Source organism: Otolemur garnettii, unplaced genomic scaffold, assembly GCF_000181295.1.
Source record: "Otolemur garnettii isolate 467f Iridium unplaced genomic scaffold, OtoGar3 scaffold00268, whole genome shotgun sequence".
Classification (NCBI taxonomy): domain Eukaryota; kingdom Metazoa; phylum Chordata; class Mammalia; order Primates; family Galagidae; genus Otolemur; species Otolemur garnettii.
The window spans coordinates 669,420-692,106 of NW_003852663.1; the positions used below are offsets into that span (position 1 = coordinate 669,420).

The following is a 22,687-nucleotide window of genomic DNA, read 5'->3' on the forward strand; positions in this document are numbered from 1 at the left end:
TCTTCCTTCCCTGCCTGGAGTGTCTGGACCCCTTCCTGCATCCCACCTAAGATACAGGGTGTTGGGGGGTGCATACGTAAAAAAAGACGGTTTTCTCAGAGGAAGCAGCAGCCAAGTCTTCTTACTCTGTCAGGGAGTAGTGCCTGCAATCCCGAGGAAGAGAGGAGGACTGTAAGCAAGTTCAGCAGCAGCTTTGCAGAGAGAGAACTAACTACACAAGGTAGGCACTGGGCAAGGGGCAGCCCGTACTGGGATCGCTATTCATTAAATGCTCATGGATGTGGGGGTGTGGGGCAGAGCACCCCTCACCCCACCACCGCTGACCCTACCTCGACCCCCACCCGCACCATGGGATGAACAGACAAAGGCCAAGGATACTGACCTTCCTCTCTAGGAAGGCAGTCAAGGAAAGACACCTTTATGGGGGGATTTTGCTGTGGCAGGCACTCTGCTGCCTGCTTCAGGGGTGTTTTCTCATTGACCCCCCTCATCTTCCATCTTAATTCCATCAGCTGCCCCCATCCCAACTCCCAGCCCTGCCTCCAGCCCCTTCCTGAGGCTCATTCTGAGCACTGCAGCCTGCTGGTCCCCTTGCCTGCTGTCAGCCCTGGGAAGTGTGCCTGTGGCAGGGAGCAGATGCCCCAGTCTGCTGGCACTCATCATGCGGGTTTTCGTTTTCTCTTCATGCGGATTATATACTCGAGGACAAGGATTAGGTCTCTTTTTTGCCAGTCGAAGCACACAACTTTATTGATGGTACACACAGATGTGGACTGGGGTGGAAGAGGTGAAGTCAGTACAACAGATAGAATGGGAGTGCCCTTTTTTTGATGAATAGGTTCCCCATCCCTCAGCTCGTGTAGAAGAGAGTAGATGAAAAATAAGTCAACCTAAGCTGTAACAAATGCATTTTCAGCCCAAGCTCTGACGTGGTCCTGCTCAGAGAGGGAGACTACCCCCACCACAGGTAACATAAGATTTGGTGTTCTTTATTCACAGCAGGCAGCCAGAGTGATCCCTTTACCACATGAAGGAGGCTTTCAGGGAGTAATTTACATTGCACTTTGCCTGCAGACTGCAAAACCAAGGAATTACTCAAAGCTCTGTGGGAGCCCCTGCCTGGCCAATAGAAAGGAGTGTGGTCCTCCATTTAGCACTGGCACTTTCACCCAGTGATGTGGTGATCGCTAAGGGTGGATCTTCCCTAGCACTCTCCGCAGATTCTTTGACATCTGCAGGCCAAGTGGGTTCGGAGCCGATTCAGTCCCATTGTGTTCCAGATGGCCATTTACAGGGCAAGGGTTTCCACGGGCATCTCTCTGTTTCCATTTCTGATAAAGAGGGTCACAGATGACAATAGCATCTGGGCACTGAGCAATTCCCCTGCCAAGACTGGCTTTTCAGACAAACCCATCAGTGGTTTTAAAAGCTGAACCTTAGCACATCCACTTTCCTCTGATATCAAAGGAAACTTCAAGTCTGAAACGGACTTGGCAAGCATGTTATTAATAACTGTCATGCTTATTAACAAATTTAATCCTGCCTGCTGCAGAAATGAGTTGCAGCAACGTAACACAGTCTCCCGACACACTTCAATGAGGTACATCTTAATCTGGCCCTGCTTTTCAATACTCGCATTCAAGTTATCTGGGGCACACAAAGCCTCTCCAACAGTGGGGTCAGGAGTGGGGATCATGTTTCCAACCATTGAGAGACTGGCCAAAGGACTATTGATATCATGGCTAAATGAAAAACACACATTCTTAGACTCAGCAAAGAACATTTTTCCCTGAATGAAAAGAGACTTGGAGAGGTCAAGAATGCAACTGCCATTTTTAAAGTTTTGAGCACTCCAAGTGTTTTTGTGTTCGTAGGGGAAGGGCCGCTGTTTTATTGGGTGTGCTCGGTTGGCCTTGCCCCCCCCTGAAGGCCTGTCCTCAGTGCCACCTGGGGCCCCAGGTTCTGTCCAGTCCCCATCCTCACTCCACGGTCTAGTTATAGTTGTTAAGTCAAACCAAATGTCAGGCTCCTCCTCATCCAGCTCGTCATTTTCCCATTCCTCTTCCTCCTCCTCCTCCAATTTGTCACTGTCATCTCTTCCTATAGTCAGTTTGTAAACACAGTAGCAGGCACCAGCCCCAATCATCAGTCCTGCTGCCACCCAACCCACTTCCCGAGCTCGGCCCATGGTCAAGTCCGTGCCAGCTTCCACAGGAGATTACAGGAGAGGGTCTTGCTCCCCCTGACTGAAGAGAATTCTTAGGGCCAGGATAAGTAATGGAGAAAGCAGTAGTCTTCAGCCTCTCTTGGTTCCTGCAGCTGTTTTGTTATGAATCTGTGGGTGAAAAAAGAGTATTAGGCCTTTGGGTGGTCCTGGGTTTGTGCCTCACCAGACAATGGAATTAAGTGCTTGGTGAGAAAAGTGAATTATTAGTAAACTGGGTCTTTGCTCTTTTCTGTTTCCCCCCCATCTACCCTCAGGATCCACCAGTTCTCTTCCCTGGACCACAGAGAAGGATGGGAGATGGGCCTGTGCTATGATGACCAGGAGGTCCAGTGGGAGAGTCTATCCCTCAGACAGTCTCCTCTTTCACCACACCTCAGGGGCAGTCGCCTATCAATCTCTCCAGTGAGGTAAATTCCTTCTTCCTTTATCTTCTGTTATCAGTGTTCCCTCCATAAGCGACAGATGGACAGAGTCTGGCAGAAGGACAAACGCAAAGAAGGTAGGCAGCAATAGAGAACTGAAAGTGGAGTGCATAGATCAGCGCTGAGGGCACAGGTCCCAATATCCGTGTTTCTGAATTTTAGGCCCTTGAGTTTAAAAGATTTTTCACTGTCCCGACTTTCCTAACGCGGGTTTCCCCAGCCCCCCTCCCCACCCCCCGTTGTCGTCCGCCATTTCCCCAGCAAAAGCCGCCACACCCCTTTCCCTGCACTGAAATGGGAGGGGGTGTGCAGAAAGAAGGGGCCAGGAGAGGGCGACTCGGACCCGGCCCGTACAGATCCCAGCCCCTCTTCTCCGCCACCCCCACCCACGGTCCCGGGAAAATCCCACCTTCACACCGACCTGCACGGTTCCAACCACGGCAGTTTGCTCCTTCTCTCCCTGAGACTTGCGCCGCGACCTACAGGCCAACAGACCTACCAACCTGCAAACAGTCAGGGGACCGAGGGGACGGAGTGCTTGGTGGACGGACCGAGATATAAATGCCCCGATTGAGGAATGCTTCTTTTCTCCTAGTCTCTGGAACCGTCGTACTTTCCTCTCACCCCCACCCGAAGCCCGCCACTTCTCTCTACTAATTTGAGCACAGGGTGCGCTGGGGGTCGGAGGCGGAATTTAGAAAGTAGGCAAGAAAGCGATACAGCCCCGATCAGCCCGAACTTGGACTGGCAGCACTCTCGGTCCTCTTCCACTCCCACCTCCTCGCAAAAGGCGCCCACCCTCACACCGACCTGCACAGTTCCAGCTAGTTCCATTCTTCCTTCACACGCCTGCCGAGTAATAGGGGGTTGGTACCCAGACCGAGACGACTAGCAGGACTTCTGCTCTAGGCGGCTCTTGGTCACGTGATGGCCACGTCACCAGTGAGCTCTGGCCCCCAATTTCCACTCCCACAAGCAGTGCGGCAGGCGCCAGCCTGCCCCGTACCTCCCCCAATCACACTGGGCCCTGCCACTCTTTTTCCTCCGTAACAATACCGGAATCCAGAAGGGGTCCTGTCTCTCCTGTTTGAATTTAACTTTCTCTCATTACAGGAAGGGGCAGCGTCTTTTGCTGGGTCTGTCTTTCACTTACGCTTCTTAGGGAATTTCCCCATCCTTTCCTTGGCTCTGAAACTCCTGCATGCCTTTCCTTAATTTCTACCACTTTACATATTCAGTCTCTGCACCAAAAATTGGGGAGGAGCAGAAAAGGATGCCCAGATAGTAGTGAGATTTTTATTAATGTTTTTGATATATTTATGCTCTATTTTTTCCCTTTTTGTTTTTGTGAGCTGCACTCTTTTATAATCAGATGGTACAATAAAGGTATCTCCACTTGGAGAAAAAAAAGAATTCAAATCTATTTTTAAAAGTGTACATAAGTAAAATTTCCCACTTAATAGGGAGGGCTCATTGACTTGAAGTTAATATGATTTACATGGAAAATATTTGTTTCTGACTGCACAGGAAATAGCTTTCAGGCAGTCTACTAAAATTTAAAAATATATCCTTACAAACAGAACCAGTGTGCTTCCAATATGATTTGTAAATTGATGGCTAAATGAACCTATATTGAGAAGGTCCAGGTTCTAATTGTGACCATAGATAAATGAATCACTATCCCTTTCTTACTCCTGACTGAACTCATAGTCAAAATGTCAGTCGACTGAGATCTTCATAGAAGACTGCTGGATGGCTTTCACTCTGGCTTCAAAGGACTTTGAATGAATCTTACAGCTTCAGATGGATTTAACAAATTAATAACTTTATGGATTATCCTGCCTGTCATTCAAAGGGCTTTATTTAAAATCCATTCTGAAGTTTTGTGGTGCAACCCGTAAATCACCCAGAAATTACAGAATTCCTTGTTGTCCCACTGATGAAAATGAGATTTGATGGAGGGACATTTCATTGCATCATGACACTGTTGAGATCTCTCTGGTGTCTGCCGTTCACATACTATACATTACCCTAACAGTGACTAGGGAGATGGTGGTGAGGGTCTCTGGATGACTACGAATCATTGCAATACCCTTGATGTCCATGTCATTTTCCCTCATAGTTGGAAGGACAATGTATAGGATCTCAAACAGTCACCAGGAGAGAGAAACTTTTCATTCTCTGCCTCCTGTGACAACTTCACTGTACCACTGTTTCAGGCTCTTCAGAATAATCCCCGAACTCAGGGACAAAGCATGCAGAAGTTAGTCCCCAGACATCCACCTGTCCCTGCTGGGGAGTCATACTCTAAATATAGACACTCAGGCAGCCTCTTTCTTAGAACATTGAAATATGACACCCTGGCAGGGAGGCTCCCCTGTGAGGGGCCCCTGTGCTGAAGAGGCCCTTTCTGGAGGTGAGCCTAGGAGCCCTAATGCCTTGCTGACAAATATTCAGAAATTGAGAATATGTCACAGCTCTCTGGTCTTCCACTTTTACAATCAAAACACTAATATCATACCCCATCTCTAAATCTCTATGTCATTTGTTTCACTGTCATTCTTTTATATCGTTCTTTTCATTACCCTTTATTTACTTTGCTTAGATAAGTGAATGCTATTTACGAAGACTTACTAATGGAGCTCTCACATTCAACTGGCCATTATTCATTTTCTGGGTGCTAGGTACTCCATACGAGTGGCTTTTGTTTATTTTGAATATATACATTAGAACAAACTAAGTATGTAAAGCTTAACAAAAGCAGATGACTTGATATCAAAGACATGGCTGTACAATATGGACTCATTTTTACACCGCTTAACTAGGCTTCTAGGACAAAAGTTTTACTCCTGCTTCTCCTTTCTAGCACAAAGTATCTTCCCCCTTTTGGTATGTCCTTCAATTGTTCTGACGTCTAATCCCTGACTACCATTCTCCCAGTCTGTCAGACCTTTCCGGGTTTGAATCTACTTCCTGTCTAAATCCCATAGCATGATAACTCTTTCAGTGCATTTACATCTTTGTCATTCTGATCCATAATTCCTTCCAACTCGTATCTGGGGACTAAAACCTACTTTCATCTCTATCACACATCATCAACAAATATTTATTTAAGGGCATGTTATATGTCTGACATACTATGTCAAAAGTGAAAAAGTAAAATGCTTAAGCACGTCCTCAGACAAACCTGTTAAAAGTTCTGAGCCTGCAAAAGATTTTGTGAAGCCACTGCCAAAAGGAACCTTTGGTTTAAATCAGAATGTGGTCGCCTGTGATATGTAGCAGGAATGACAAATGAATAATTTGCTCTGAGAAATACAACCGTCAGGGCTACTGGAGGTTTCTGTCAGTTTTACCTGCCCATTCTCTCCCTGTAGCTACTTGGGAAGCCATAACTTCAAAGGTTACTTGATGAGCCTGCAGTTAAGAGTAAGGACATTCGTTTACCTTAAGAAGTGGCTTTTAGCTTAGGAAGCTTGAAGTACTTTTACACATCATGGGGATGACTCTGCCAAGGAAAGCTAAATGTTCCATTCATCTTAGCCAACACTTCTCCTCCAGAAAGTGCTTGGGTGGGAAATACCAACACTTTCCTCTGACTCTCCTTTTCATATATTTCTATGCTTGAATAAGCCCCTTTGCTACACATGATCTTTCTCTAAACACAGAATCATATATAGTTGATTTGGTTTCTGTTTACTGAATTTCAGTCATGTCCTAGTACTGCCTCCCAGAAGTCAGATTGATATGAATTTTCCCGGAGGTTTGCTTGTTCCCAAACTCCCCAGTTTTTTGATTTACTCCTGTATTGTCTATGGACTTTAAAAGTTATATGGTCAGATAACAACCTTACATCCAAACTATTAATGTTAAGGAATATCCCACTGAAGGACCCCATATTCTGAAAAGCTTTATTACTTTTTGTATTGTATTATTTGTTTTTGTACTGTGTATTTGTTAAGATTGTTTGGTTGCCAGCAACAGAAATGAAACCTGGTAACTTAAACAATGAAAGAATGTGATACTTTTATTCCTTTTACTACTTTCAAAGAGTTAAGTCATTGATGTAGGGTGAATTTTGGAGCTTATCAAACCAGCCAGTGAATTGGTTGTGCGTTAATTACTAGATGCCAAGTTCAGCTAATTTTATCTTGGTCTCGGTATTCCTCTAATACCTATTTCATTTACAGATGGTAGCTTCTATTTGTACCCAAGTATATTTTGTAATGTTCTTTGTATATCACTCACATTGTCAGTGTTCATGCCTCTTTGTCTTACAGATACCAATTACCCAGTTGTGATTACTACTAAGTTTTTTTTTTTTTTTTTTTTTTTGCTATTACTGGCTTCTGCAGCCTCAAAGCCTCCTTGCTAACTGATGCAGGTGAAGTTTTGTAGCTCTCCTATTCAGAAGACTGGCCTAGTCAGAAGATTACATATTCTCAGACATACAGCTCATTCAGGATTGTGTAATGTGTTAGGCCTCAGAAGACATTAAGTTGCCTTGGGTGAAGTGTGTAACACTCTCCATCAAGTGAGAAAATGTGGGACTTTTGGAGGGCATTACCCAACATCACTCTTCACCCTCCACTATTTTTGTTCATTAAAATGAAAATAGTTTTATAGTATTCTTTTTCCCATAAAAAGAATACAGGCAGGGGGCAGGAACAAAAACAACGAAAAAGTAAGAAAGAGAAGCTACATATTCTCGTTCCAGGTTTCCTTTTCTGGTTGCTCGTTCATTTCACATCTGGGACTAGATTTCAGAGGAAATGGTTAGACTTTAATAGCTGGGAGGAGGGGAGGTGGAGGGAGAGGCTGCTGTCCCAGGGGCCTAGGGAAGGAAGAGGCAATTTTTCAAAAAAGTACAAGTGGCCAGTAGCCCCAGGGGAAGATGCTGTCACTTTCTGGTAATCAGGAAGGGAAACACAACTACTGGGAGATGAGATTAGCGAAGAAGAAAGAGTAACAAGGCCTAGTACCCGTGAGGGAATGGAGGGGGGCGGGCCCTCTTCTGCCGCACTGCTGGTGGGAGGGGAAATTGGGGACCCGAGTTGGTGGATGACGTAGATCTCACGTGACCAAGAGCTGACGTGTGCAGAAGTCCTTCTTGTCCTGGTCGTTGTTCCCGTCTGAGTACTAGCTCCCCATTGCCCTGAGGGCGGGCGGGCCTGCGGCTGAGGAAAGAAGGGGAGGAGAAGGAAATTGTCCCGGATCCCTGCAGGTTAGTGCCTGGGAGATTCCATACAGTGGGGGTGGCCGAGGGTGTAGGGCGGGGACCGTCGCGGGTCCAGAGGCGCCTTCGTCGTCTCTCCTACTCGCTGCCCACTTTCCAAGACATATGTCCCGCTTGTAGCCCATTTCTATGCTGCGAAACGGTGAGCAGAGGGGTGTTTGAGGAGGAGCCCAGAGATCGGAAAATGGGAATGTGCTGGGAGCTGAGGCCCGCAGTCCGGAAAAGGAGCTGTGGCCTGGGTGTTGGCCTCTAGTTCACCAAAACAGTGCCGGCAGGGAAAGGCTGGACGTGGGGGTCAGGGGTGGCAAGGTGCAATGTAATTTGTCAGCAGAACCCCAAGAGGGGCAGTGGGAATGGGAAACGTTTGACAACCAGGCCTCCAAATTAGGAAAGAGTTTCGTGTTCTGGGGACTAGTCCGTCCACTAAGCGCTCAGTAGCGGCTGTTTCCCGTCCTTTTGCCTGTGGCTGTGTCTTCCTGACGATGGCTCTGTCTCTAGTGGGTCCGAGCCTCTCCCGGGTGGGCAGTCTTTCCGTAGGTTGCGGCACGCCGCCAGGCAAGAGAAGAGGAAGGAAATTAACCCTGGTCGGTGAAGGTCGATTTGAGGGTAAGACCACATGGGGACCCTAGGAGGTGCGGAGGTGGGGGTGGGAAAAAAACAAGCAAGGTAATAATCTAGGTTCAGGTCTGACTCTGAATGTGTTTCTCACACTCCCCGGACTGTGGAGAAATGGCGTGCGGGGTGTGTGTGTGTGTGCAACGGGGGGGGAGGGGGGGCGGGGAGGCTGGGGGGATGACAGCAGGGAAACCTATCAGATAGTTTTTCATAATCCTCCTCTCTCAACAGCACTTAGTCCCCATGTTTTCGATCTGTCATCCTGCAGGTCTGCTGTAGCAGGTGGCCCTGTTTGAAGCAAGGGAGGAAGTTTCCTCTGATCAGTAGAGGTCGGTGTGGGCGTGGGGGCTGTCTTTAATGGGGGAGGGGTTGGAAATCAGCCGCCGTTCGGGCAGGCTCACCCAATCCTACTTAATTTTCTTAAATCCCTCCCATTTCAGGATAGGGAGGGGCCAGGTATGTGCTTGTTTCCGATGGCAAAGAGAGGTTAAAAAACGAATCTGACGACCTGCGCGGTGAACGAGGAAAGCAACAAATTAAAGAACAATCAGTTCATCAAGTCCTCTGTTCTCACTGGCTCTGATCTCTCTGCAGATTGGAAAGGTTGTTGGGCGTGGCACATCTCCAGGGAAGGGAAGAATTAGTAACTGCCTATCTTCAGGTTAGTGCAAAAAGGTGCTATTCCCTGGGGTTGCCCGAGGCGGTGGTGACTGAGACCCTAGCAGAGCCTATGGACTCCGTTGCCTTTATCTAGACTTAGGGTGAGGGTGAACTGGAGGGAAGGGAGAGGGTGAAACGAACGAAAGGGTTAGAGGTTTTGTCAAAAGTTGACATTTACTACCCAGCATTAATTTTCTACTCTCTTATTCTTCTGTGCAATTCCACGCATGTGACAACATAAACTGAAGAGAAACTCAAACCCTATTTTCTTCTTCTACCCCTAGGTCCACCTCTAGAATCAGCTATTGTGGCTTTGAAGTGGCTGAAGACTGATCACCCTTCACAGGCCTACACCCAAGGCCCACAGCCCTCTTCCCCCAGCCTGAGTGACTACTTTATTCCTTGGTCCCTGCTATTGTCAGGGACGAGTGCATGGGCTACGCCAGGAAAGTAGGCTGGGTGACTGCAGGCCTGGTGATTGGGGCTGGTGCCTGCTATTGCATTTATAGACTGACTCGGGGGAGAAAACAGAACAAAGAAAAAATGGCTGAGGGTGGGTCTGGGGATGTGGATGATGCTGGGGACTGTTCTGGGGCCAGGTACAATGACTGGTCTGATGATGATGATGACAGCAATGAGAGCAAGAGTATAGTATGGTACCCACCTTGGGCCCGGATTGGAACTGAGGCTGGAACCAGAGCTAGGGCCAGGGCAAGGGCCAGGGCTAACCGGGCACGTCGAGCTGTACAAAAACGGGCTTCTCCCAATTCAGATGATACCATTTTGTCCCCTCAAGAGCTACAAAAAGTTCTTTGCTTGGTTGAGATGTCTGAAAAACCTTATATTCTTGAAGCAGCTCTAATCGCTCTGGGTAACAATGCTGCTTACGCATTTAACAGAGATATTATTCGGGATCTGGGTGGACTCCCAATTGTTGCAAAGATTCTTAATACTCGGGATCCCATAGTTAAGGAAAAGGCTTTAATTGTCTTGAATAACTTGAGTGTGAATGCTGAAAATCAGCGCAGGCTTAAGATATACATGAATCAAGTGTGTGATGACACAATCACTTCTCGCTTGAACTCGTCTGTGCAGCTGGCTGGACTAAGATTGCTTACAAATATGACTGTTACTAATGAGTATCAGCACATGCTTGCTAATTCCATTTCAGATTTTTTTCGTTTATTTTCAGCAGGAAATGAAGAAACCAAACTTCAGGTTTTGAAACTCCTTTTGAATTTGGCTGAGAATCCAGCCATGACTAGGGAACTGCTCAGGGCCCACGTACCATCTTCACTGGGTTCCCTCTTTAACAAGAAGGAGAACAAAGAAGTTATTCTTAAACTTCTGGTCATCTTTGAGAACATAAATGACAATTTTAAATGGGAAGAAAACGAACCTACTCAGAATCAATTTGGTGAAGGTTCACTTTTTTTCTTTTTGAAAGAATTTCAAGTGTGTGCTGATAAGGTTTTGGGAATAGAAAGTCACCATGATTTTTTGGTGAAAGTTAAAGTTGGAAAATTCATGGCCAAACTGGCAGAGCATATGTTCCCAAAGAGCCAGGAGTAACTCCTTGATTTTGTAGTTTAGAAGCAGCACACATTGTAAACTATTCCTTTTCTCCACCTTGTTTATATGGTAAAGGAATCCTTTCAGCTGCCAATTTTGAATAAAGGGTCTCATACTGTATCATCAAAGCTGACATTTAACCAAGTTGGTCTTCAGGTTTAAGCTGGATGAATGAATACCAATACTCGTTCTGAATACATGTTTGTTGCTTTTTATCTCACTGCCTAGATTGAAATATTTTTACTATTTCCTCTGCATAAGTGACAGTGAACTAATTCGTCATAAGTAAGCTCCCTTTTGTCATTTGCATTGATTTCATTTATGTATCATCAATAAAGTTGTGTGTTAAATGCTGGAAAGAAAAAAAAAAAAAGAAAGAAGAAAGAAACCATCTTTGTCCTTCAGTTTATAAACTAGTTGGAGAGATAAGAAACATGCAAACCGAAAGATAACTGAGAATATCTGAAGCATACGCTCATTATCAGATGTGTGCTCTGACAGTACGAGGAAGCAAAGGCTTCTGTGGGATGTGCTAGCCTGCTGAAGCTTCATGGAGGAGTTGGCCATTGAAAATGAGTCCTGAATGGGGCAGGATGGTTAGGACAGCCCATGGGAAAGGAGCAAGGAGAGAATGGTTGGAGAAAGCCATGGAGGTAGGAACCTTCTTCCTATGACAGTTAGGAGACAAATCTGCTCAGAGTGGAAAGTGTGAGGAGTAAATAAATTTGGAAATCTGGGTGAAGCCCACTTTGGAGAGCCGTTTGAATATTACCCCATTGAGCACTTAGAGCCACTAAATATTTTTTTACTAGAAAATAATTGGGACCTATATGAAAGTCTCTCTTTACTACTGTGAAGTATCAATGTGGGTGTGCAAAATGAAGCCGTTCAAAACCCTGGCCATTTGGTACACATACTGTAAGCCTTAAAATAGGTAAGCCCTTTGTCCTAAGGAAGTAATGAAATCATTGGCCAAAGATTGTATGTGCAAGGCTGTTCATCCCAAGCACTATCTGTGGTAGTAAAAATTGGAAACAACTTTTAAGGATCTAACACACTGGATTGGTTAAATAAATTAAGGGATGTTCACACGGTAGGATCTGAAAACTATGGTGATAAAAATCTACAGTGCCAGGAAAAACTATTCATCATGCATTATGAAGTGAGGAAGGTAGGCTACATAGCAGTATTCAGAGTATGATTCCATTTATTGAGAATAATAAAACAGAAGTTTAAAAAAGACACTAAAAACTCTGAAATTATAGATAGCCAAACAATAATGATAGTTGTCTTTGGATGAGAGAATAATGAGTGATCTTTACTTTTTCACTTTTTATTCATCTATGTGTTCTTATTTATCTAAAATTAATATTGATTTTTAGGAAATATTTGAAAAAAGTGTTGGAAATGAAGCAAGTGATTGATTGGAGCACGTATTGAGTCGAAGAAATGTTTAGATTAAAAATGAGGTGGGTTGAAGTTTCCTCTCCTAAACAATAGATGAGTGGTGAAGATGGGACTTTTTGTAAGGATTAAATGAGGTAATATGCACAGTACTTACTATCTTCTGGCACATAGCAGTTAATTAAGAAAAGCGAGCACTTTTAATTATCTAGAATGCAGGGTTGATAGTTTCTTGATTTACCTTTGTTTTGCTGGGGCATTCTGCCATGTTTCAGTGTCATTTAATAAATAATAATAACAATAAAGGTTAACATTTATTAAGTGACTACTGTGTAGAGTTCTGTCATTCCTGCAAAGCAACTGTTAAAATAATTTCGCAAGGGAAGAGAAGTGGATTCCTTTTCTAAGGACTTGGCATGTTTCCTCAGACATGATCTCACCAGCCTCCATAACATATTTCTAATTGGTATGGGGATGCTATCCTGCTATATATATGGGACCAGGAAAGGGTCAAACCCTCTGTCAGTTGTAGCCTGGTTTGAGCCCCAGGTTTCCATAGGTGTACTGTAATATTGTATAATATTGTCGGTAGTGGACACAAGGAAAAGGAACTATTTGGCTTAATCTTGCTGGGTATGGTAACCCTACTAAATCATGCATATGTAAGGACTCATTTAACACCAGTTTTAAGGGAGGAATGAGGGAAAGGGGAACTACCATTTCTCTTGCTCTGTTGTTAGGCGAGAGAAAAACATTTGCAGGGGGGCAGGGAAGAGTGTGTGCTGGGTGGATTTATCCATTTAAAATAACTTCAGTGTGAAGGACGTGTGTGACACTTAGGTGAGGATGTACTCTGGTTATTTGAATATATTGATTGATCTGGTACTCAGAGGAGACGACTGAGCTGCAAATAATGATTTGAGTACCATCAGAGGATGGATGATAACTGAGGACATGGGGAGGGGCAGCGATCACCCAGAGGAAGGTGCAGAATCAAAGAGTGAAGGGCCACAAAAAGAACCGTACAAGGGACTGACAGCTGGGGAGAGAAGCACAGAATTGAAACTGAATGTCTGTCCTTCCAGACGTTTTTATGACCCATATATGTATAGATTCTTTACACAAAATTAGATCATACGGTAAATTTTCAGAGCATGATTTTAAATTTTTCTCCTCAAAAATAATAATAAATATTATTTATTTGGAGATACTTGAGAAAATAGGGTTCATTAGTACAAACTTGTCCTCTGACCCAGATATCTAATTGGAACATTTAAAAAAAAAAACAAACATTCACATCAAGCCATGTTGAGTGTGAGGTGCAAAGTGGCTTTTACACCTGGGGGAAAAATGAAGTTAACTTAATAAAAAGCCTCATCCAGGCAGGCACAAGCCTGACCAGTGACCATCTGCTCCTTTTCCCCTCCCCTGTTCCTTCTCATTCTTTCCTCTCCCTCCCTGGCACTTCTGTCTTTATTTCCTCCTCCTGGGAGATCATTGGTGGTAGCCTCTGTCTGCTTCTGTGTCTCCCGGAGTGACAGTTAAATTTCCATGGCACAAAGCCATGTACCAGTGGGCATTTAATACAGAATAATAACTGTCATTGCTGTGGTCTTTAGGTGACTCCAGGTGTGACTTGCTGCCAGGATCTTTTGGAAGCCTTGTTGAACAGAGCCAAGAGTGAGAAGGAGCTAGTCTTAGCCTGGCGTGGCTGTAGGTGCACTGCATGTACTCTTGACATCCCACACCTGGTATTACTTAGAACGAATAGCCCAGACTCTGGGAAAGTGCTGTTTGAGACAGGTGTGTGAGTGCATGGTCCAGGCAGGCCACATGCTGATGTCCCAGTGTTTGCACATAGCAGCTTGTCATTGTCAGTGTTTTGGAGGAAGGCTGAGTTCTAGGATTGTGGCTGTGACTGTGGCAGCTCAAGGGAGGAGGGAGGAGGCATGTCCTTTCTTTAGAGAGGATGGCAGCTCCTAGGAAACTGAGGAAATTAAAAACTCAGAGGATGTCCTGCTATTTGGGTTTTGTTCTCATCTAACAGTTTTAGGAATCCAAGTGTGTCTATTCCAGTCCAAACACATTCAAAGGTGATTTTACAAAGGTGGAGTTTGGTTCTGCTGTAAATCGTCAAAGTCAAGGCTCAGGAAACAGGTTTTATTTTCTTTTAAATTCATATTTTACCTGTGCTGTTTCTAAAGAGATTCCAAGTGTAGGTTTAAAAAATTAATGTGGTTTAGGCAGATTTTTTGTTTGGGGCTCTCTTTTAATTTCTCTGCTATATTCCCTTGAGAATGGCTTTTAAAATGATTAATACTGTTTTCAACACCAGCTTTTTACATTCATTTTGCTTCACATCCCGGGCTGAAGGTTTTCTCTGGTTTGTCTGATTAAACTGTGGCTCTTCCTTGTCTTGAAGCCAGAAATATCTCACTGCCATCCTGGGGTCCCTGGTCTGGGCTGCTCCGAGGATGTGGTATTAAACAGAAAAAGGAATATTTACTTCTCAGAGGGGTTACCTCCTGCTTGCCTCTGTCTGCTGGGGCCTTCTCAGGCCTTGGGTTAGGGCTTGGGCAATGTGTGGGTTTGAGGATAGACATGGGAGGAGGGAGGAGGGAGGAGGGAGTGCAGATGGAGGGAAGACTTATTAGAGAGGCAATGTTATCCTGACAGATTCATGCAAATGTAATTCATTCCACCTTGAGAGTGGGCTTAGTGTCATGCTCTGGCCCTGTTGGACCATTCACATTTTAAAAAGTGTAGGTGTAATACAACCATCTTTCTTTGGGCATAGAGCCTTAAATGAGGCAGTATTGTCTTTTGAAAATTAAAGCAGTGGTAATTTCTAACTATGTAAAATATAGTTATGCAGACCGGATTCTTACTGTTTGCTGCTCAGACAGAACATTCATTCTCTTTCTAAGATCAATCTACACCAGAAGCCAAAATATCATAGAAGGTTGTTTGTTTAGTGTTCAGGGAACTCAGCCAACCTAGCTAGATATTGATACTGTCAAAGTAGGAGGATCTGGTGCATCCGTCTCTACAATGGGGATTAACTTGTTGCTGAAATCCAATCCTTGTTTTAAAGACCTAGAGCACATTTCTCCTTGGACACAATTATAAATTTTATCTGCCTAGATACCCCTTTGGCAGAGGCAAAAGAGAGCAGTGGGGGGTAGTAGTTTTATGACTGCTAAGATGTATGATCAAATTGGTTATCAAACAGAATTTTAGAGATATTTACTTTTCTAGAAATGTGATTTATTCTTTTTCCAAATTTGATTTTTAAGTGGCAAATAATAATAGTATTTATTTGCAAATAATAATAGTATTTATTTATCAGGTATGATGTTATATGTATACATCATATACATTGTAGAATGATTAAAACAGACTAATACCATATATATATATACACTTATGTACTTATCATTTCTTTCTTATGAAAACATTTAAAATTTATGGATTATAGGCAGGAGCCATCATGCATGACCAAGGTGAATCATTTTCACTGTATATATACACAACAATTTTTTATCCATTTGTTTATTAATGGACACTCTGGTTGATTTTATATCTTAGCTATTGTGAATAATGCAGCAATTAAAATGGGAAATCATACATCTCTTTAATGTACTGATTTCATTTCTTTTTGGATGCATACCCAGAAGTGAGATTGCTGGATCTTAACGGTAATTATATTTTTGGTTTTTTGAGGAACATCCATACTGTTTTCCAAAATGGATGTACTAATTTACCTTCCCACCAACAGTGTTCAGGGGTTTCCTTTTCTGTACATCTTCACCAACAAAGTTTGTCTTTTGTATTTTCACTAATAGCCATCCCTAACAGGTGTGAGTTGATAGTGGTTTTAATTTGCATTTCCTGATGATTAGAGATGTGGAACATTTTTTCATATATCTGTTGGTCAGTTGTATATTTTCTTTTGAGAAATGTCTATTCAGATCCCTTGTCCATTTTTAATTGGGTTATTTGTTTTTAGTATTGAGTTGTTTGTGTTCCTTATATATTTTGCATATTACCCCTTTATCATATATATGATTTATAGATATTTTCTCCCAATCTGTGGGTTATCTCTTCACTGTTAACTGTTTCCTGTACTGTGCAGAAGCTTTTTAGTTTGATACAATCCCATTTGTCTATTTTTGCTTTGGTTGCCTATGTTTTTGGGATCACGTCCAAGAAACCATTTCCCAGACCAACGTCATGGAGCTTTTCTCCTATGTTTTCTGAAAGACATATATTCTCACAGCAGAAGACTCTTTAGCATTTGCAATACATTTTCCCCTACGTGTTGATTAACCTTCCCTTTTCTGGATACTTTTGGATGAGAAATGATGCCTTGTTATGAAATTTTTTTGAAACCTAAGTGAAACTGTTCCCTCTTTAGTTGTCTTTTCCACATTCGGTCCTCTGTTGCTAAAATGTAATTTTTGACTATGTTCATAATAATTTTTGTTGCCTTCTATCAATTAGCCTTAATGGAAATCCAGACAACACAATAATTAAGTGAGGTGAAGACTCTGTTAAAAAGTTTAATGTAAGCATTCCAAATTGTATATAAAATCAGCACATTGTACCATATAAATGCATTAATGTATACAGTTATGATTTAATAAAAAAAATTTAAAAAAGAAAATCCAGACCTAATGAAAGGGATCCATAAAAACTCTTTTAATTCTTAATTTCTTTTCTTTCTTTCTTTTTTTTTTTTTTTTGGCTGGGGCTGGGTTTGAAACTGCCACCTCTGGTATATGAGGCCGGCGCCCTACTCCTTTGAGCCACAGGCACCACCCTCTTAATTTCTTCCACAATTTAAAATGAGTTTAAATGGGTTCTCTTTTTAGTGTTAGAAATGATGAAATGTGAAAAAGCCTGAATAATACAAACATTATTTAAAACAAATGTCCTCAAACTACGACCCGCAGGCCACATGTAACCCGCTGAGGACATTTATCCAGCCTACCAGGTGTTTTTGCTGCCCCTGCCTGTCCTGCTTAGCAGCCAACTTGTCCCGGGGCCCCCAGTCGGGCCCTCCAACGGTCTGAGGGACAGTGAACTGGCCCCATGTTTAAAAAGGTTGAGGACCTCTGATTTCAAATATTTAATAAATCTTCAAGCCATTCAAGTTGACTGAAATAATTTTTTGATAAACATTATTTATTATTTATTACCATCAATGTTCACATCTTGTTAAGTTGTTCCACATAATCTATAGCAAAATATTGAAAGTATTAAATTGTACCCTCTCACTTAGGAAAATTCAATAAATTATGACTGATTTTCTTCTGATACAGTGATAAACCTTTATATTGTGATTGTCATAATTTGTGAATATTTATAAATATATGCTACGTATATATAATCTCATTTGTTTAGGTGACTATGGTTATAATTGGGGAAATACTATGGCATTATTAAGACCCTAGAATTGTTTTTTAGCTATTTTTAACCACTCATAGGAGTCCTGTATGAACTAGCTATTTGACTAGCACTTGGAAATGGATTTGGGAGTTACCAGCAATCTGAGAGATTATTTTTCACTAATGAACTCTATTTTAATCTTCTTTATTGTGTTCTCTTAAACCATAGAAATAATATATACTTATTAAAAATTAAAACAGGTAAATATGTAAAATATAAAAATTGTCCTCTCCCTGTCCATCTTTACAGAGTTACTTACTAGTCTGATGTTTTCTATGCATATACAATGTAAGCAGATATTATATATACTCACATTTTTAACAGAAAATGAACTCACAGTCCCTATAGTGTTCTGTTCTGTAATTATTTTTTGCCTTAAGTATATCATGTGTATGTTTCCATGCATATGTTACCTCATATAAATTTATTCACGATATTTTTCATTGTAAGTAATCTATTTTCAGATAGCCATGTTCCTCAGCTTTTCCCTTTATGACTTTTAGGTTTGGGGTCATTCTTAGACAGGCTTTTCTCACTCCAAGATTTTAAGAGATTTTTGAAATATTTTCTTCAAGCTTTTAAAAATAGCTCTGTGTGTATGTGTTTAATCCTTCTGGTATGTACTTTTGTGTATGATATGAAATAGAGATATTAGTTCACTCCTTTTTTTTAGTTCCAGGCATGGAATATGCCATCCTTTCCTCCACTTTTTTTTTGGCAGGATTGTTCATACATTATTAGTCATAAGTCTTTTTTTTTTTTTTTAAACAAAATGTTATTCTTACTTGTAAAAGGAAGCATCATCACACTGTTTGGTATCTTTGAGGTACGATACAGTGAGTACATTGTTGGTGAACCCCTGTATCACAGAACCTGTTTTATTAAAAATGGAATTAATAGTATCAAGTTCTGAAACTAGTAATATTTCGGGCTATGAGTCAATATAAAGACATTTAAAACACCAAAAGGAAAAGTAAATGCACTTTGGGGTATGAAAATACCACAATTTGTAAAAGGTGGTCTTACAGGTGGCCTAAGTGAGTGGGACAACACTTCACTGAAAGCAATTTTAATGTTGTCCTAGGACATATGACAATGAATGATTTAATCAATATATTTGAGAGTTTGAAAGTCTGCTGGCCAATCCAGTTTTCCAAGTGGTTAGTTATTATATATTGTCATGTGTGCCTTCAAATCAAAGGTAGGAAACTGGTCTTTTTGAACCATGTAATGAACTGTCAGATCTAGAGGGATTATATACTATGAATTAAGACACTTTGGTGGGTACTTACAAGATAAAGTAATATTCTTATCAAAAAGTGGGTAAAATACATATTAAAATTTGTAAAATTCATTTGGGTACAAATAAAGAAGATAATATAATACAAAAGGAAATAAGTATCAGAGGCAATTGGTTGGACTAGCAAATAGACAAAATCTTTCTATGGATTAGTTGGATAGGTAGATGATACCCATTCACCATACAGTGTGTCCATAAAGTTCATGTGCAATTCAAAATAGTTGTCAATTTTAAATAGTTGTCTATTTTAAATTGCACCTGAACTTTATGGGCACAATGTATATGTGCTTTCAAGCAGAATAAATAAGAGAATCATATTAGTACGTGTGCTATTTAGTGTGATACTCCCTAAAAATTCAGTAGAATAGAGAAAACCTATTGATTTTTTTTTTGTATTTGTCTTATATTTTACCACCTCTTCTAATTTGCTTATTAACTTTCTAATTCTTAAAGTTCCTTGTGTTTTAGAAGAATACCGTCATATCACTTGTACATAGAAATTATTTTTATCTTTTCCAAATTTTATGCTAATTATTTTCTTCCCTTATTGCAATAGCTCTAATCTCAAAACTATTATTGAATAAAAATAGAGGTTATGAGTGGAACTGACTTGTTTTTGGTTTTAGTCAAAGTGACTTTGGTATTTCATGCTTAGAATAAGGATTGCTGCTGATTGTTGGTAAAAAGTCCTTTTGATATTTAAGTTATTCCCTTGTATCTGTTAGGATTAGCTGCTGATTTCTTTTCCTAGTGGAGTTTCAACATTTATTGAGAGAATCATGTACTTGTTCTCTTTTAAATTTTTATGCAATGAGTTATATTGATAGGATTCTTGATATTTCATTCTTTTTGCCTGTGTGAATCAATCCCTATTAGGTTTTAGTATAGTTATTATTTTTGGCTATACTTTTGGGTTCTACTCATTAATATTGATTTTTGTTTTTATATTTATTATTGATATTTATTCATTTATTTATTTATTCTTTTTTTTTAATTGAATGGTAACTATGTACATTAATGCCCTTCTGGGGTACTGTGTGGGGTTTTCACATGCAATCTGAAATACTTCCATCAAACTGGTCAACACAGCCTTCATGTCATTTTCTCAGTTATTGTTTTAAAATATTATTGATATTTATTTATAGCTATCTTTTTATATGCTATCTTTATCCAGTTTTGGTCTTAGGTTTACTAACTTCATAAAATTAATTCATGAACCTTCAGTTTTTTTCTCTGTTTTCTGATAGAGTTAAAACAACATTGATATTATCTGTTCTTTAAACGTCAGATAGGCTCTTTGCCTCTTTGCCTACTTGCCCTGGCAATGGAGGCCCATTTGCTGTCTCTGGCAAATGTATCTTGCTCTATAAGCCTATATCTTGCTCTTGCTCTCTAAACTTACCTTTCTCTTCCTCAGTAAACTTTGTTTCATGTTTGCCCTTAAAAAAAAAGTTAGATAGAACTGAACTGCTTTTAAAAAAATGGTAGATCTATACTTTTCCAATCCATTATTTATTTATTTTTTGCAGTTTTTGGCTGGGGCTGGGTTTGAACCCACCACCTCCATTATATGGGACCAGCACCCTACTCCTTTGAGCCACAGGCACCGCCCTACTTTTCCAATCTTATCTGTAGTAATTGGTCTAATTAAGTTTTCTATTTCATGGGTAAATGTTGACAACTCCTCTAATGTATAATGTAGGAAATTATACATTATCTTCAGATTTTCAAATTCGATGTTATAGATTTGCATACAAAATTATAATTATTTTAATCACATCTTTTTGATTCTATTACTCTTTAATATTCCTGATTTTTTCATGCTATTTTATGTTTCATATTACTTTTTACTATTAATTTTATTTTGTTGAGCCCCCTTTGCCTTTTTCTTTATTCAAATTTTTATTCTCACACATTTATAATGTTGTTACTTTGGAAAACCTAGTATGTTTTTCTGCACATTTCATGCTCGCACTCAAAATCCAAAGGTATTTCTCTGCTGCTGAATCCAAATGATAGAATTATACTTCCCACTGAAGCCTCCAATTTTCCTATTGCTCCCTGACTTCAGCAGTAGGAAATCTCTACAAATGTTTATGCAAAATTGGGGTAGCTTTTAGCACATAGTGTCAAAATTTGTGATCTCAGAAAGATAGTGGCTGAGTTGAAAGCTATTTAAAAGCTGTATGTTCTTGTGTGAGTTATTAACCATTGTGTATATCAATTTCTTTATTTGAAAATGAGGCTAAGAATAGTATCAATTTCATAAGGTTGTTAAGAGGATTAAACAAGACACGTAAAGTGCTTAAAGCAATACATGGCAAGTACTAAGTGCTCAATAAATGCTACCAATGATAATTTAGACATGAATTGTATTTGTTCTGAATTTTTGTGTGATTTCATATATCTTATTTTACTTTGATTTGTAAAGAATATCTTGGCTGGGCTTCAGTATGGCAAGTAAAAATAATCTATCTGTTTGATGTTTTTCCTTTCTATGTAACATTCTTTTTATAATATTAAGTATCACTGGAGTTTGTGAATTTTATAGGGATGCTTCTAAACATTTGAACATTTTTATTAATAGCATCGGGAACTTGGAGTACCCTTTCACTCTGCAGTGACAGGACTTTATTTAAATTAGAGAAAACCTTCATTATTTCTCTACCTGTTACTTCTCTATTTCCTTTTCTCATTCTAGAATTCATTAATGTGTTGTGGCTTTTGGATCTGTCCTCCAAAGATATGTTCTTTCCCCCTTATCATTTTCATATATTGTTTACATTTTTACTTGATCTTCTGGGCAGCTTATTCAATTTTCAGTAGTGACATTCTTTCTTTTGTTTAACTTTATACATTTTAAAATCATATTTTTCAATCCCAGAATTATTTTTTCCTATTTTGATTGTATTCCTTTCAGTTCTGTTATTACTTTTTTGACCAAGATATTTGACTCTTCTCATAGTTCTATTTCAGTCAGAGCTAACATACCTTTTGAAGTGCACAGATGATGGATGGGAATAGTCACCTATGGAAGTAATACAGAAGACTGGTCAAATTTGTAGAATGGAAGACGTCAAGGAATTTCTTTTGGGAGATAGGCAGAACTGGGATTTGATTGAAATCAATTTTGTATTCTGTTTTTTTCACTGTATCAACATATTGCCTCATATACTGTTTCTTAGATATATCCAGAGAGTGTATCTCAACCTGAGAGGTTGACCAAAGAATTTCAGAAAATATCTTGAGACTGCTACCACAATTTATTTGTTCTCCCAATATGTCTTCCTCATTCCTTCCAAGTCTCTGATGTTTCACATTACCACAGTGTGCTAGCTACCATTAATGTATGTAGATTACCTTAGTTGTAGCTTAAAATAACTAAGCTCAGAAAAAAAAAAAACAAGAAAAGAAAGAAACAAAAAAGAAAAAAAGAAAGTGAAAACCCAAGAAAACTCCCTGAAAACTATGCTCAGAATTTAGTGTTTATGAGAAATCAGGGTAAAAGCAAATAAACTGGATGAAAATTGTGGCTTGACTAGCAGCTGATAGCATTTCCTAATGATCTCATCTTGTTTATGGTCCCAAAGGAAACCTCTGAATAGTCAAAAAGAAGAAAATATACAATGATTACTAAGGGATGGGATGATAGATACAGAAAACTGTTTACTAAACATTGTCATATACTCTCTGACTGGAATCTGAAAAATGCAATTTCTTTCTTTTCTTAAAGATGGTTTCTTATTGATTCTTAAAATATTTAATATTGTACTAGAGATTATAAATATGTACATACATAT

General features: G+C 40.4%; 2 protein-coding genes across 5 annotated transcripts; one reads left to right on the plus strand and one right to left on the minus strand.

The window, feature by feature from the left end:
- Positions 1–717: 717 nt before the first annotated feature.
- On the minus strand, positions 718–3,593 carry LOC100956992 (protein ARMCX6). 4 transcript variants are annotated; one of them, XM_012813492.2, is made up of 4 exons: positions 3,460–3,593; positions 3,059–3,152; positions 2,600–2,700; positions 718–2,335 (listed from the first exon to the last, which is right to left on the minus strand). In XM_012813492.2, the coding sequence occupies exon 4, from the start codon at positions 2,186–2,188 to the stop codon at positions 1,289–1,291; it is 900 nt and encodes a 299-aa protein (XP_012668946.1). In that variant the 5' UTR covers positions 2,189–2,335; positions 2,600–2,700; positions 3,059–3,152; positions 3,460–3,593; the 3' UTR covers positions 718–1,288. The 4 variants fall into 4 exon arrangements, with proteins under 4 accessions (XP_012668946.1, XP_023364497.1, XP_023364498.1 ...); XM_023508729.1 differs by having other exon boundaries at positions 718–2,700; positions 3,071–3,152; XM_023508730.1 differs by lacking the exon at positions 2,600–2,700.
- A 4,128-nt stretch (positions 3,594–7,721) lies between these two features.
- ARMCX3 (armadillo repeat containing, X-linked 3) lies at positions 7,722–12,461 on the plus strand. The gene is made up of 5 exons (XM_012813499.2): positions 7,722–7,873; positions 8,412–8,491; positions 8,769–8,829; positions 9,095–9,161; positions 9,445–12,461. Exon 5 carries the CDS (start codon positions 9,593–9,595, stop codon positions 10,730–10,732), a length of 1,140 nt encoding a protein of 379 aa, XP_012668953.1. The 5' UTR covers positions 7,722–7,873; positions 8,412–8,491; positions 8,769–8,829; positions 9,095–9,161; positions 9,445–9,592; the 3' UTR covers positions 10,733–12,461.
- The last annotated feature ends 10,226 nt before the right edge of the window (positions 12,462–22,687 follow it).